This window comes from Galeopterus variegatus, unplaced genomic scaffold (assembly GCF_000696425.1).
Source record: "Galeopterus variegatus unplaced genomic scaffold, G_variegatus-3.0.2 Scaffold7708, whole genome shotgun sequence".
Taxonomy (NCBI): Eukaryota; Metazoa; Chordata; class Mammalia; order Dermoptera; family Cynocephalidae; genus Galeopterus; species Galeopterus variegatus.
The window spans coordinates 68,406-83,560 of NW_007733819.1; the positions used below are offsets into that span (position 1 = coordinate 68,406).

Below are 15,155 nucleotides of genomic sequence, written 5' to 3' on the forward strand. Positions count from 1 at the left end.
AGAACAAAGTTAACAAACTTCTATGAACTATGAGTTTGGCACAGACACGTCAACTCTTCCAAAGACGTTTTTCTTAATGGGTTTTCCCTAGTCATCTGTGTTTTTAAAAACTCTAAATCTTTATGTTTCTATGTACATGACATAAGAAAACACAATGCAATCTAAAGGGGAAAAAAGCAAGCAGGATATTTGAAAACTTGGTCTTCCACCTTTTTTAAACTTAAAATTTTGCAGTGTTTCTCACCTTAAAAAGTGAATAGGATGTCTCCTAAGCATGTAAATCAAACACTGTAAACTACTTCAAGTACCTCTTGCCCTCCAAAGGGACCTCAACTTCACCAAGGGTGAAGTGTTACGGTACTTGGATCTTATCCCTGCATTGGCTGCAAATCTTCCACCTTTTGGCTCCTCTTGTGTGCGAGAAATATGGACCCGCTGATGGGAGAGAAGGCTTTGACCATTAGCGTTTCGATCCAGCCCTGCTGTGTTTCCATAATGATTAGAATTGGTTTAATACAAATAAAGAGAATATTTTGAAGACACTTAATGAGGTTTTGATTGAAAGGACAGCCGGCCAAGGGAGCCTAGCAGATCCCACGGAGCCTCAGGTAGGATCAAGGGCCCACGTGGGGAAGCCTGGGACCAGGCATCGTATTTGCATTTTCAAGGCTAGAACACACTTTTCCTATATGTTGCCATTTCCCCAACTATTCGAACTGATTAAAGGATGCTGGAAAATTACTCACACCCTACAATTGCAACAACAAAGGCTTGGCTTCTCTTTTCAATCGAAACAGCATGGCTGCCTGATTCAAATGCTAATAGCCGGGGCCTGAATTGGTCACTAAATGAGGGAGACACTTTTCCCTGCAAATGACCAAGAAAGTCACTCCTCCGCTGCAAGAATCTGCAGGCTTTTCCCGGTGTATGTTCTGCTAAACCTCCTCGGGGGAAGCGTCCTGGGGTGGTCCAGCTGCTTTCTGGAGAAGAGGAGGCCGCCTTCTCTCTGAACGAGGCCAGCTCAGAAGGAGTCCGCCTTCCTCCTAACGACCCAGTGCCCTCCTTGCAGATCCAGAAAGACACCTGAGCAGCTCTGGCGCAACGTGTGCATTCTTTGTTGAGGAAAAAGGACCCAGTTTGAGTGTTGGTTGCTACCAGCTCCGCTCACCCTAATTCCTAGGGGACCCTGCTTCCGTGGGCTCTATACAACGCACGGGTTTCTCAGCCCCCCACCCGGCGCTGTAGGGGACCGGGGCCCTGAAGCAGTCCCCATGAGCCCTGCTTCCCCGACCTCCACCTCTGGGAGCAGGACTTGGGGCCAGATGCTCGAAGTTCCTAACTCTGCCACTTGGGAAGTGACCCCAGGCCAGGGCCTGGGCTGTGTGCACTGGGAAACCCTGTCCCTGTTCCATATTGGGGAGCAGAGAGGCCTGTGACCACGTCTTGGCACAGCCGCGGGAAAACTGCATACGGTGCATGCGGGATCTGCAGTCCCCGGGCCGCCGCTGACGTGACCCCAGCAGGCTACCTGACCCTGAGCCCGAAGTCCCTCCTTTGTGGAACGGGGCCGGTGCACCGAACGTCAGAGTGTCCACGAAGCAGAAGGCACGAGCCCGAGCCTGGTGAAGGCTGCGCGTTAGATGAGGGTTGCTTAGGAACTTCTGTCCTCGGTCTCTGCCCCCTTTTAACATTGTCACACTACGTATCGTCCCGGCGTCCGTCCCTGCGCTCGCCTCACCGCGGCGGCGCGCGTCCTGCAGTGCCGGCACTGCAGGACGCGCGCCGCCCATGAGCCCCAGAGCGCCCCCCGCAGGCAGTGCCGGCACTGCAGGACGCGCGCCGCCCATGAGCCCCAGAGCGCCCCCCGCAGGCAGTGCCGGCACTGCAGGACGCGCGCCGCCCATGAGCCCCAGAGCGCCCCCCGCAGGCAGTGCCGGCACTGCAGGACGCGCGCCGCCCATGAGCCCCAGAGCGCCCCCCGCAGGCAGTGCCGGCACTGCAGGACGCGCGCCGCCCATGAGCCCCAGAGCGCCCCCCGCAGGCAGTGCCGGCACTGCAGGACGCGCGCCGCCCATGAGCCCCAGAGCGCCCCCCGCAGGCAGTGCCGGCACTGCAGGACGCGCGCCGCCCATGAGCCCCAGAGCGCCCCCCGCAGGCAGTGCCGGCACTGCAGGACGCGCGCCGCCCATGAGCCCCAGAGCGCCCCCCGCAGGCAGTGCCGGCACTGCAGGACGCGCGCCGCCCATGAGCCCCAGAGCGCCCCCCGCAGGCAGTGCCGGCACTGCCTGCGGGGGGCGCTCTGGGGCTCATGGGCGGCGCGCGTCCTGCAGTACCGGCACTGCCCGCAGGGGGCGCTCTGGGACACGCGGCTCCGTCCGGCGCGTGCGCAGTGGGCAGCAGCGGCGCTGATTTAAGCCCCTCTGAGCCACACACTCCGGCCATCGCAGCCCCACGGGCACCTCGTGGGCCCCACGGAGATAACGACCCCTTTCCTCTCACTTCCAACTACTTCCTAAATTCCCCGACAACCCGAAAGGACAGGGGTTACCCTGGTTTACCTTTTAAATTTCCTATGGCTGGTTCCTTCCTCTCGATTAGCTTCCTGCCGTGTCTTTTACTGGGAAATAGTGTTAATACCGTTTTGTAGAGTGGCAAGTCTTTCATATCCCCGTGCGAATGTGACTGTGAGAAAACATTTAAAATAAGCATAGATACACGTTTAGAAAAGAAGTCACCTCCTGGAGAACTCGTTGGCGAGGGAGGCAGAACACGTTTGATGCAAGCGACTGAGACAGATGTTACTTTGGGGATCCTCATCTGATTTAGGAATAATCTCGTTCTGAAAGAAATACTATATTTTAAAAAAATTATGTCCATGTCTTAACCTCTGCAGTTAGAATGTAAGATTGTCGAGGCTGAGGACTTAAACCTCTTCATATCGCCACTGGGCAGATCAAATCAAGTGCACACAGGCGTACACTGTAACGTTTTATACGATGATTAAATGTAGCTCTTGCCCCCCCCCCCCAGGTGACGTTTATAATGCTTTGCCCTGATCTCTGCCTTCATTTTCCAGTGTAAATTAGTCAAGGTCACACCCATGCGATGGAGAGTGGTGATATCTAAGGGAGCGCTAGACACCGAAGCTAAGGCTGTAAAACTGAAACAAATGGTCATTGTTTCAGCATAACATAATTAAAGGTGGTATCAAGTAAAGTGATTGAGACAACATTTTTGAAATCCAAACATAGTGACTGTATTCGTCAGTTTTTATTGTTTATAGCAAAATACCTGGAATTGGGTGATTTCTAAAGAAAAACAAAGTTTATTGCTTACAGTTTCTGAGTCTGGGAAGCCCAAAGTCCATCTGGTGGTGGTGACAGTGACCCAGGGGGTCTGACCTTGCAAGATGATGGAAGGAGAGAGAGAGGGAGAGACAGACATACAGACAGACTCTCCTCTCCTTTTAAAGCCCTCAGAACCACACCCCTGACCACCATTTTTAATCCATTTGCTACTGCACGGTCCTACAATCCAATCACCTCTTCAAGGCCCCACCTTTCAATCACCATAATAGGATTTCCCACCCTCTTAACAGTCACAGTGGGGGCCAAGTTTCTAATACATAAAACTTGGGGGACACAATTCAAGCTTCGATGAGTTTTGGGGGGACATAATTCAATCCACGACAGTGACATAAATCACACCACTCTAAGAAAATGAGGAGAAATTTAAATATACATATATATATAGAGAGAGAGAGAACCAGCTGGAAGGTTCCAGTAAAATACAATTGAATCCCAGGTGATATAGACTGTTAGGTTAGAGAAAACTTCAAACAGATGAAAATAACCAAGAAACAAGTGTGAATATAAACCTAAGAGGAGATAGAAGGGCTAAGAAAGGGATTGTGTAACAGCAAATTCCTAAACCCCCAAGACCTGTGATAAGGAAAGAGTGATAGATAGATCAAAATGAGTTCTCACTCAGAGCTCCAGAGGACAGTGCTGTGGTCATGAAGCATCCTTTCATTTCATTCAAGTAGATGTAACTGGGCTTCCAGGAGTTACCAGCTGGTCAACCAAGTCAGGATACCCCCAGAATTGCCTAATCATTTAAATTGCAGGAATTACCTGAGACACATGACAAAAATCACCACAGAATACTACTTTGCCATAAAAAAGAATGAAATTCTCCCATTTGCAACAACATGGATGAGCTTAGAGAAACTTATGTTGAGTGAAATAAGCAAAGCACAGAGTGATAAATAGCACATGTCCTCACTTATAAGTGAGAGCTAGAGAGAAAGAAGGAAGGAAAGAAAGACCACAGTGTTGCGTTGGACTTGCAGAGGGAGAGAGCATACCTAGGGATATAAAGTGGAGTTGGGGAAAGGCGGATGGGGAGGGAGGTCGGGGATCATTGGGTGGGGACACAGGGTATAATCACAGTTTGTGGTAATTGGCATGCTGCCAGTATGGATCTGGCCTTCACATCTTGTGCACGAGTGGTGACAATCAGCTTTGTATCTCATGAATATCCATAAGCAATAAAAATAAATAAATAAGTAATAGAGGTTCCTGGGTCCCAGTACAGACTAACTGCATAAGAATCTGGGGGAAAGCCCTGGAATTTGCATCTTTATCAAGTGTCCCAGGAGATTGCTGTGGTCCAGCACACTTGGGGAACACTCCTACAGTTGAGTATGGCTCAGAAAGAGGAGTTAGGAACACAGAGGCTGGTCTGTCTTTCAGGTAGCTTCAAAACATATGCACACAATTTACCATTTTATTCTTTCCTTAAAGAATAGGATTTAAAGCTAGACTATATTAGTTGTACAATAGGATTTGTTTTATAAATGAAAGGCCTTAGGAAGCGTACGTTTGTGTGTATGTTTCCACTTTGGTTGATCCAGTTGAGTGGCTGTTGTAACCTGGTCCCTAGCTTTCTAGACATCTATATTCATAAAATTTTGTGGTTAGAATGAGTCCTTAAAAGGATAATCTTGTCAAAATGCATTTTGTAGGCAAGAGATGTGTACAACATATGCTATGTGAGTTTGTGTATCTATTCAAGTGTGAGTACACATGGTCAGGTGTGTGTCTTTTACCCTTTTCTAGATTTGGGAGAGTTCTGTCGCCTCCACTGGTTAACCTGTAGCCTGGAAAGCAAATTAAACAGAGCCCAATTCTAGCTTTCATGACCCATGACAGTAAGTCCCTGGAGGAAAGTTTGCTCATTAAATTCCACGGGTTTCAAGAATTCACATGCACCCGAGGAAGCTCAAATATTGATGAGGTTATGCACTGGCGTCATCCTGGCACCCTTTTAGGGAATGAAGCCATGCAGGCAACTGCTCTTCAGGTTAAGAAAGGAAACTCCTGGCCTTAATAAGTTGGGACAGTAACTTACTCCTCTGCCACAGCCTCTTGGCCGTCTTCACTGCTATTGTCACGATAAGGAAAGCATTCGTCCGCTTCCTTTCATTTCTCCTCCACTTTCAATTCTTCTGACTTTTCACTGTGAAGCTCCAGCCGTTGGGCCTTGTCTCAGGCTAAAGACCACTTGGCTCCACCAACCTGGCTGTCTAAGGACCCAACAGGGCAGGGAAAGGATGGAAAGGATGCAGCAGAGATTATTAGGGAGACCAAAGGGGGTCACCTCCTGTCCTTGGGGTTGTTTATCTGCAGTTTCTCACTGTTGACACTTTTCCCTCCATTCCATGAGTCGAGAGAGAAGATCCTTAGAGAAAAATGAGATAAATCCTTTTACAAATACCTTTTAATAGCACAGTTTATTTATACTGTCAGCCAAGTTGTGTTCCTCCAATTTTTCACTACAACTTAAAAAGTGGAAAACTTACTGTTTTGCACTAGACACGCGGGCAGGATCCCTGCTGTGATTTAAGGCTAAGACTCCAAATGCAGCCCAGCGTGGCTCAGAACCCAGAGGTCAGTGATCATTCTATTCCTAGTTGTAAGATGTGGACACACTGTGATTCATTATTTAGGCCTTCTGGTCTGATGGTGCCGGGAGCTATTTTTCCTGTATTACGGCAGCATTTCGCCTTACGCAGAATGTCAGCTATTACCTTTCATTTTCTGGTTAAGTACATACCTAATGCGTCAGATATAGGAAAATACCGATAGCTCCCTCCTCATTTGTTTCTGTTACTCTTGTCACTGATGCCACACGTTTTGGGGATGTCGGTTCTCAGCCTTCCTTCAGATGGGTCCGTATCTGGTTTCTTGAATCATCTCCAGAGGAAACCCAGAGACATTCCGCAGCTCTTTCAAGTTGCTCTCACCGGCTCTGCAGTGGGGGGGGGGGGGCGTGCAGATCTTGCAGTTTGATCTTTTTTTTTTTTTTCTCGTGTCCGGCAATGGATCGCAACCCTCAGTGTTGCGCCCGTACCGGACCGGGACCAGCAACGGGATCGCAACCCTCGGTGTTGCTCCCGCACCTCGCTCAGCCAGTGAGCGGCTGGTCTGTATGTGGGATCCGAACCCTTGGCGGGAGCGCCGCCGCACTCCCAAGCGGTGCACTGTAGCAGTGCGCCACCGGCCGGCCCATTGCAGTTTGATCTTCCAGGACCGAGATCCCAGCTCTGGCTCTTTTTTCTGTGGCTGTGGGTAAGAGAATGAATTTGGGGCCTCATCAGTACCGTAAAGACTATGACACCCCATCAATTGTAAGAATGAGAAATATGGTTTGTACGAAACTTGGCTCGTAGTGGAAATTTAATACATATTAGCTGATTAAAGATAATTGGCTGTTTCTGCCTCTAAGCTCCCCACATGACCCTCTTTGAGAAGGCCGACCGTCCGACCTGGCCCTGCCTGACCCCACAGCCCCTCTGACAGCCCTGTCCTCACCACAAGCTACCAACCCTGTTTTTGCTCCCTATTCACCAGACTTGCTCCCACCTGAGCCCCCTGGCCTGGCCTGGCCTGCTCTTCTATCCGATGTTGCCACACTGGGCTCCTCCTGGTCACTTCACCCTCTCCTCGGAGTCATCTCCACGGACCTACCTCACCCAGAGAGAGCAGGTAAGTAAAACGGAGTGGAAACCTCACCATTCTATGGCGCGGCTATTGGAAGCACTGGGTTAGGTGCAGCCATAGAAACAGGGACGCCCCGAATGCAAAGGGAAGGAACAGAGGAGATGAGGACATGCAGGCCGCGCAGCGTGGGCTTCAGGCGGGCACACATGAGCATCGAGACGCGCAGTGCACAGTCCCCGGCTGCCCACGGGGTAGGGCTGGGCAGGCACAGCGGGGAAGCCAAGTGTGAGACGCACAGGAGCAGACCAGCCACTGGCCGTGGCCGCATCCCATTTACACTCTCCAGATAGCACGTGTGACTCTCGAACACTTTGAACACGTCGGGACCTTCACCCAAACATGAAGAACTTTCTGTGCTTTCAGGCCTACATATATTGGAGCACATTTCATATTAATGAGGACATTATGGTAAAGGCAGGTTCCGGGTGACAATGGGAAGGTGAATCTCACGATACGTATTTAGTGAAATTAAAGGTTCATTGATCTATTAGAGAAAAAAGTACTTAAACATGGCAAACTATAGTTGTATTTTTTCCCAAGTCATTACCATAAGATGTAAGAATACAACTGAACTTTGAACAAATTTCTGAATTGAAATATCTCAGAAATATGATTTCAGTATAGTTGATAAGAAACCAATGTTACGTTATAAGTAAGAAGAAATTTGGCAAGAGAACAGTCTTACCGTAAAATCCAGCACTTGTGCTCTTAGGTATTTAACCCAATGAGTTGAAACCTTACGTCCACAAAAAAAGAAAAACACCTGCGTGCAAATGTTAACAGCAACTTTATTCACAATTTCCAAAAGCTGGAAGCAACTGAGATGCCCTTCAGATGGTGACGGATAAACAGTGCATCAGTGCAAGAAATACTGTGCGGCAGTGAAAAGGACAGCAGCGTCGGGTCACTAAGAGTCACATGGGAAACAAACGCGTATTACTAAGGAGGAACGCCAGTCCTAGAGGCCACGCACTGCATTCCTTCAACTCTATGACATTCTGGAAAAGGCAAAAACATGGAGACAGTAAAGAGATCAGTGGTTCCCAGGGATGAACAGGGGGCTCACAGAGGACATTCAGGGCAGTGAGGCTGTTCTGTGTGATACTGTAGTAGTGGACACGTGACATTACATACTTGTCAAAGCCCATAGAATGTGCAACACAGAGCGGGAGACAGTAAAGAGATCAGTGGTTCCCAGGGATGAACAGGGGGCTCACAGAGGACATTCAGGGCAGTGAGGCTGTTCTGTGTGATACCGTAGTAGTGGACACGTGACATTACATACTTGTCAAAGCCCATAGAATGTGCAACACAGAGCGAGCCTCAATGTAAACTATGGACCTGAGTTAATAATAAGTGAAATGTGATCATTTTGTCTTCACCTTAAAGCATCTGAACTGGGCTTTTGTTTTGAACTCTCTGTGAGGGAGCAGTCCTCTGTTATCACAGAAAAGGTCAGCAAATTCGGGGCAGTTCTCACTGAAAAGTACTATGTCATTCATCTGTGACTCAAAATCTCCAAAATGCTCTGCCTGGAGGTAGCATAAACCTCCACATGGTGTGAGACAGACCGTCGTGGCCACGGCCCCCATGTTGACGCACGCCGTTGTAACCATTCTGCCATATACTTAACGTTTTATTTCTGTTCAGTTAACAATATTAATTACATTCTACAGCACTTTGTCCACTTCTGTATTCGACTTATTTTTCCCAAGTTCACCTATAAATGGTGCAGGGCTCTCGTTTCACACGTGATGCTGTGTCTGTGACCTTACCGTGCAGCCATCCTTCGGTTAATTCCTGCCAAGGCCATCACTGCATCACCAATTACATTTTTACTGAATTTCTATAAACCTTTCTTATAAACTTAAGAAGTTATTTACTGCTGAGAATAAATCTTTATTGAGTACACCCATAGAGTAGTACTCAAAGTATTTAAAAGCTTCTGTTGTATCAGCATTAGGTAAATACAGATTTCAAAACTGAAACAGAGTGTGGTGAATACATGAACCAAGACCTATTAGGACATCTGAACTTCTTGTCGGTCATAAAACAAAATTCTCACATTGTAAATTTATTGAAATACTTGCTTCTTCAGATCTTCAGTAAGGTTTCCTAAATGTCATACAACAGCACATGCTTTAGAAGTACATTTTAGTGTGCCACCTTACTGTTTTCTGTATATCATTTTGGCCATTTTTATCTCAACAAAATGGCAAAGTTTTCACATATGATATGTGACCTTTTAATCTTTCTCTGTTAGGACAGAAACCTCACAAAAGAGCCTTCTACATGATCCTCATTGAGTGTGGTGAAATTTTGTTGAGCAGGCTGGTTAGCTCAGTTGGTTAGACGGCAACCTGATAACACCAGGGTTATGGGTTTGGATCCCCATACCGTCCACCCGCCAAAAAAAAAAAAAAAGCAAAATTTTGTAAAGTATTGAATGCAATAGCACCTGATTATAAATGTCACTGAGAACTATAGCAGCTAATTTGAAAGTACTCAATGCTTTGTTTTTAAATATTCTGCTGGGTCATGAAGGCATCACATGGTCATTAAGTTACTTTCTCAAGGCATGATGTACCCTCAGGAAGGTTTGTGGATGAGTGGGTTGTAAATACACTCCTAGCTGTGTTTTTGCCATTTCTTTTTCTTGTTCTGTTCTGACTCAGCTCTCTCTAGATGATCGTGTCAGCACAGCTGCTCGTGAGCTGACCAAGCACTTGCTCCAGGTGGGTGGGATGCCCGCTGCCCACTCCCAGGGGCTCACTGTTTTTGCATCATTGTCAACCTGTGTACACACGTGATCTCACACATAGACTCCCTTGTCCCAGGGAGCTGGAGCCCAGGCTGTGAGCACCGTCTACCCCACAGGGTGTTCTCAGGACTCTTCACTTAGCATGCAGGCCACGCTGGAAGCCTGAGCCCCAGGCCTGCCCTGGGAAAGTCCTAGCACGTACCCACATGGATGTGGGCTCAGGAATGTTCATGCTGTTTGTTGTTTTTTTTTTTTAAATTACAATATGGGATTTTTTTCAAACTCGTAATAAATATTCACTTTCATAACTTATTTTGAATTATTTTTGTTAAACAGGATCCCCAGAAGTGTGTATGCACCAGGCCCCACAAAGCTCTGCTTTGGCTGAAACACGTCCCGAGAACATGTTGGGCTCAGCCTGCTTATGAAATAACAAGGGAACTTCAAAAAGTTCATGGAAATATTTGTATCATCTTTTAATTTTACTTGTCCACGAACTTTTTGAAGTATCCTCATATTAGTTTTGTTTAACTTCTTTTTTATGTCTATAAAAAATATATATGAATAGAATTTTCTCCCTCCCCTAAATGGCTAATATTGAGCACCCTGTTTTGGAGAACACTGAGTTGAATTTCAGGATTTTGTCTACTTTTGTAGAGGGGGGACCTCTTATCTAAACCTCAAGCACAACCACACGGTGGCCAGCCCTCTCAGAACCAAAGAATGAGTCCATCATTCCCTGTCCCATGGCATTTCCTGCACAGGAAATGCCATGGGACAGGGAACCTGCCTATCTTGAGGGGGATGCAGAAGGAATATAAGTTCTCTGTGTGTCACGGTTTGCAGCCAGCTGGGAGCACAAGGCACAGGGCCAGCGCCATGCCAGCAGCCCCATGGAAGGCGTCAGGAGTGGTGTGGGGTGGGGATTGACGAGCCTGGCGTTGAGGGAAGGTGGGAAACTGCCAGCAGGGCAGAGAGCAGGACACTGGGTGGTCTTCGAAGGGAATGCTGTGAACAGGTGAGAAGAAAAGAGAAAGGGACAGGGAAGAGACCTCCAGGTGGAAAGGTTTGGACAGTGGATGCGAATGTCCCATCTGGGGACGTGACTTTGCCCAACAGGCAGCAAGGTGGAATTTGGGTGGGACGATAGGGCCTCACATAATTGCATTAGGAAGATCGGTCTGCTGGGGTGTAAGGTGGTGTGGGGGTAAGGCGGTGAGTGAAGAGCAGTTGTAGCAACTTCTGGGACAAGGGCAGAGTCAGGGCCAAGTGGTGCCGTAAAGATGAGGAAGGGTACATGTCCCTGTCCCACCCCCAGCCTAAAATATTTACAATCTGCCCTTTATACAAAAAGTTTGCAAGCCCCTGGAAAATACAAGTAAAAGTTCCAAATCTTATACTAAGTGTTGATTCAAATTAACTAGTGAAGCACTTTCTTGCTGGTTTCCATAATCAAAGCAATAGATAAATTTGGGGGTGGGGGCAGGGGTGACTGAGTGGTGGCAGTCCCTGCGGGCTTCCCGCTGCTCCAGGGGAGAAAAAACCTAATGCAATTAAAAATACGCTGCAAATTGGGATGATCTGAAACTGACATTATGTTGCTAAAGACCAAGGTCTACAGAGAGCAGCTAACTCCTGAGCTGTAGGTGACTCCTCTGTAAGGGTTCCGCTGTCCTGCGTCTGCTGTGACCTCTTCTCAGACTCCTCACTTCCATGTGTAGAAATCACTTCCAAGGTGGGAGCCGGTACGTTTTCCTCCTGCACCAAATGCAGTTGGCTCAGAGCTGACATATTCCATTTAACAAGTAATAGGATCCCGTTTGACCAACTAACAGGGTAGGGAAAAAATCTGTAAACACGCATCTTAATGTGCCAGGCTGTCAGATGGCTTTACCACATTTACTCATGCCATGAAATATTTGTTGGGCCACATGGACCCAGGGGTGAGTGGGGTTGGGCAGGATCCCTTCCCTCAGGCCACCCACAGATCGCTGGGGAGACAGATGTCAATCAGAAGACCACAGAAATGTGTTTGCAGCCATAACTGGGTAAGTACTACAGAGGAAAGGGACTTCACCTCTGAGAACGTATTTAGGAGGAAGATTCAACATTTACCAGGAGACAGAAAATGCTTCTCCAGGTGTAGAAGCCTGGAGCCACATCTGCAGGATGAGGAGGAGTTGCTGGGTGGAGGGTGGAGGACCGGGCGCAGGGAAGAACCCAGGCAGGGGCGGAGTGTGCGAGAGGCTCTTTATGAGGAGGTGCAAGGCCCAGCTAAGGAACTGAACGGCCAGCAAGACGGGAGCTGAGGACACAGGAGAGGCAGAGTGTGCCGGGCCGTGTCCTTCATGGTCAGCATTTTGGTCTTTATCTTAAGGGCACTAGGAAGGCACTGAAATGCTTTGAGGAGGTGGCTGGCAGGCTAAGGAACTGAAAGGCCAGCAAGACGGGAGCTGAGGACACAGGAGAGGCAGAGTGTGCCGGGCCGTGTCCTTCATGGTCAGCGTTTTGGTCTTTATCTTAAGGGCACTAGGAAGGCACTGAAATGCTTTGAGGAGGTGGCTGGCATGATCACAGATGTGCTTTGAAAGCAAGGTAAGAAGGGCAAGAGTGGATGCAGAGAGGCCATGAGAGGTCCTGGTGGCAGACGATGGTGGCCCGGCCCCGCGTGGGGATGTGGAGAGGGAGAGAAGGCCACAGACCCAAGAGATATTGGCAGGTGAGGACGTTAGCAAGAAGTTTGGGGGTAGAATAGATGTCGGGGTAAGAGAGAGGGATAAAAGGGATAGTTCCCATGCTACTGGCTTGCATAGTAGTCCCTTAACGTCACCACGTTTAATCCTCATAGCAACCTGTCAGTGGAGGCTTGTCTGACACACAGTGGAGCAGAGGGGGAGGTTAATGCGCTCTCCTCATGCATCACAGGCTCAGCTTGTCTCCTAGTGACACTTTATGAGCACCCACTGATCCACTGACCACAGGAGCCCAGGACCCGGGCAGGCTGAGCGCAGGACTAGCTGGTCCCCTGTGTGTTGCTTGGGGGGCTCCACGTCCAGTTGATGCTCATGAGGGGTTGTCTGTGTTTGATCCCTGTCAAAGTCAAGTGTATTTATATCATAATTGCAAAGCTTAATACAACACTTATATAAGCTGGTGAAATGTGACTAGGAGAGGAAGTTCTTTCTTAAGAATAAACAAACCATGCTGGCTGCTTTGGGAAGACATCTAAAGGAAAGTCACTTAAGAGGCCACCAACAAATTGGGAAGAGGAGAGAAAACTGGAAAAGTCTGAGGATTCTTCACTCAGATTGGGTTCCAGGGCTGTTTAAGTAAACATGTAACTGGAAATCCAAAATGCAGACAATCCATTCAAGTTCCATTCTTTCCCAGCTCATTTGGAATGTGTCCTTTGTCACATCCTACATTTTCAAATATATTTGAGTCTTGCTCTATTTTTTCTGTTCAGTTCACTTGATTCCCATGACAGTACCACAGTGTCTGATTGAGTGAACCCATCCTTGTTAGTCTAGATGTGAACCCACATTTCAAATAGCACTCATCCATTCTGGTTGATTACTTAGAGGGAATCTATAGATTCATGGTCCAGATAATAACAAAACAATTTATGGAGCCATCTGGTTTGCTTGGTAGCCAGTTAACATTAAAAGTTGGTTACTTCTGGAAGCCTTTCAAGTAAACATGTTTAAAACTAGGTCTATGATCACATATTCATTCAACAAGTTTTTGATGAAGGGCTAAGGCTTTTCCTTTGAGACTCGGTCTGCTGATTAGAGTTCCGGGGTCTTTCTTGCATCATCAAAACCTTTAAAATATGTCATACTCTTTAACTAGGCAGCTCTATTTCTAAATGTTTATCCCATTGTGCTCTTACATAGTAATTTATGCACAAAGGTTTCATACCACACCGGGCATTAGAGTTCCACTGGGAAGCCGCCCCCCTGCCCTTGCCTGATTTAGAGCCTCTCATCCTAGGCCCCCCAGCAACCCCTCCCTGCACAGCTCTCCCATCCTCTCCCACTGTTAGTAATTGTTACTTTGCTGGTCTCTCCTCAGTCAGGCAGTAAGTGCCTAACACAAGTACAAGATCTGTTCATCTTCATATTGTCAGCCTATTGCGTGACTTCTGGCATATAACAAGTGCTCATTACATACTCAATTAATGAACAGATCTGTGCTGAACTGTTGCTACAAAGAACACAATAATGACTCAATACACTTTCATCAGTAAGAGAGACAGTGAGGAGGTTGTGATTAGAGCCCAACAGCTTGGAATTCCCTGTATGTTGTGTTTCTACAGCTGTCAAAGATAATACACATGTTACCTGCCATTCCACAGAACATTGCAGTGATGGGGACATTCTCTGCCCGCCCTGTCCAACGCAGTAGCCACTAGCCACATGGCAATGGAGCACTTGGAATGTGGCTAGTGCACGTGCGGAATTAAATTTCAATTTGACCTACTTGTATTAAATTATTTAAATAGTCATATGTGACTGATGGCTACAGTATTGGATGAAGGAATCTAGATTAATAGCTTCATTTTTCAAATGGGAAAGCAGAGTCCCAGGAAATTAAGTAATTGTTTTAAAGTCTTACAACTAAGTAGTCAGAGACCATGAAACACTCCAGTAATGATATCATGAAGATCTATGGATCAGTTTCTTAGGTTAATTTCTACCTTACCAGAAAAGACGCAAAATATTTATGCTGCTTTTAATACTTTTGAAAAAAATGAGAGAATTACATGCTTCTTTGTTCTCCTAAATTTTATGCCTGGAAACAGCCTTTTACAATGATTCTAATTTTTATTTTGGAATTGAATGTCAAAGATTCTAAATTTGATTCATTTTGCCTGCATTTCATAAAGTCAAGACCACTTTAAAAAGAAATAAGTTTGGAAACCACAAAGTTGTCAAATACGGGGAGTGTTGAATAATCTGAAGGGAACCTTTTAGGCTGTGATTATGTGCAAAGTTCAAACTGGAGACTCAAACCCCATAACCCAGCAAGGCATCCCGATGAGTAAATGAATGAAGGACTCATGTGCATGTGCACGCACACACACACACACACGCATGCACACACACACACACACACACGCATGCACACACACACGTGCGCGCACACACACGCACGCACGCACACAAACACATGCGCAGACACACACGCACACACACACCCCTCCAGAACATTTCCTACTAAATTTTCATAACTGTAAAAATGATGGGACAACTAAAATCCTGGAGTCCTTTTTTTTTTTTTTTTTTCTTTTTGTCTTTTTTACTGACCGGTAACGGGATCGCAACCCT

General features: G+C 47.2%; 1 protein-coding gene across 1 annotated transcript in view; it reads right to left on the reverse strand.

The window, feature by feature from the left end:
* The window catches only part of LOC103607779, a 35,346-nt gene that overhangs the window by 8,233 nt on the left and 11,958 nt on the right, over positions 1-15,155 (reverse strand). The window contains exons 2-3 of the mRNA XM_008592244.1: positions 7,174-7,391; positions 1,739-2,338 (exon numbers count right to left, since the gene is read on the reverse strand). Of these exons, the coding sequence (XP_008590466.1) occupies positions 1,739-2,338; positions 7,174-7,391 (818 nt within the window). The remainder of the gene's footprint in view (positions 1-1,738; positions 2,339-7,173; positions 7,392-15,155) is intronic.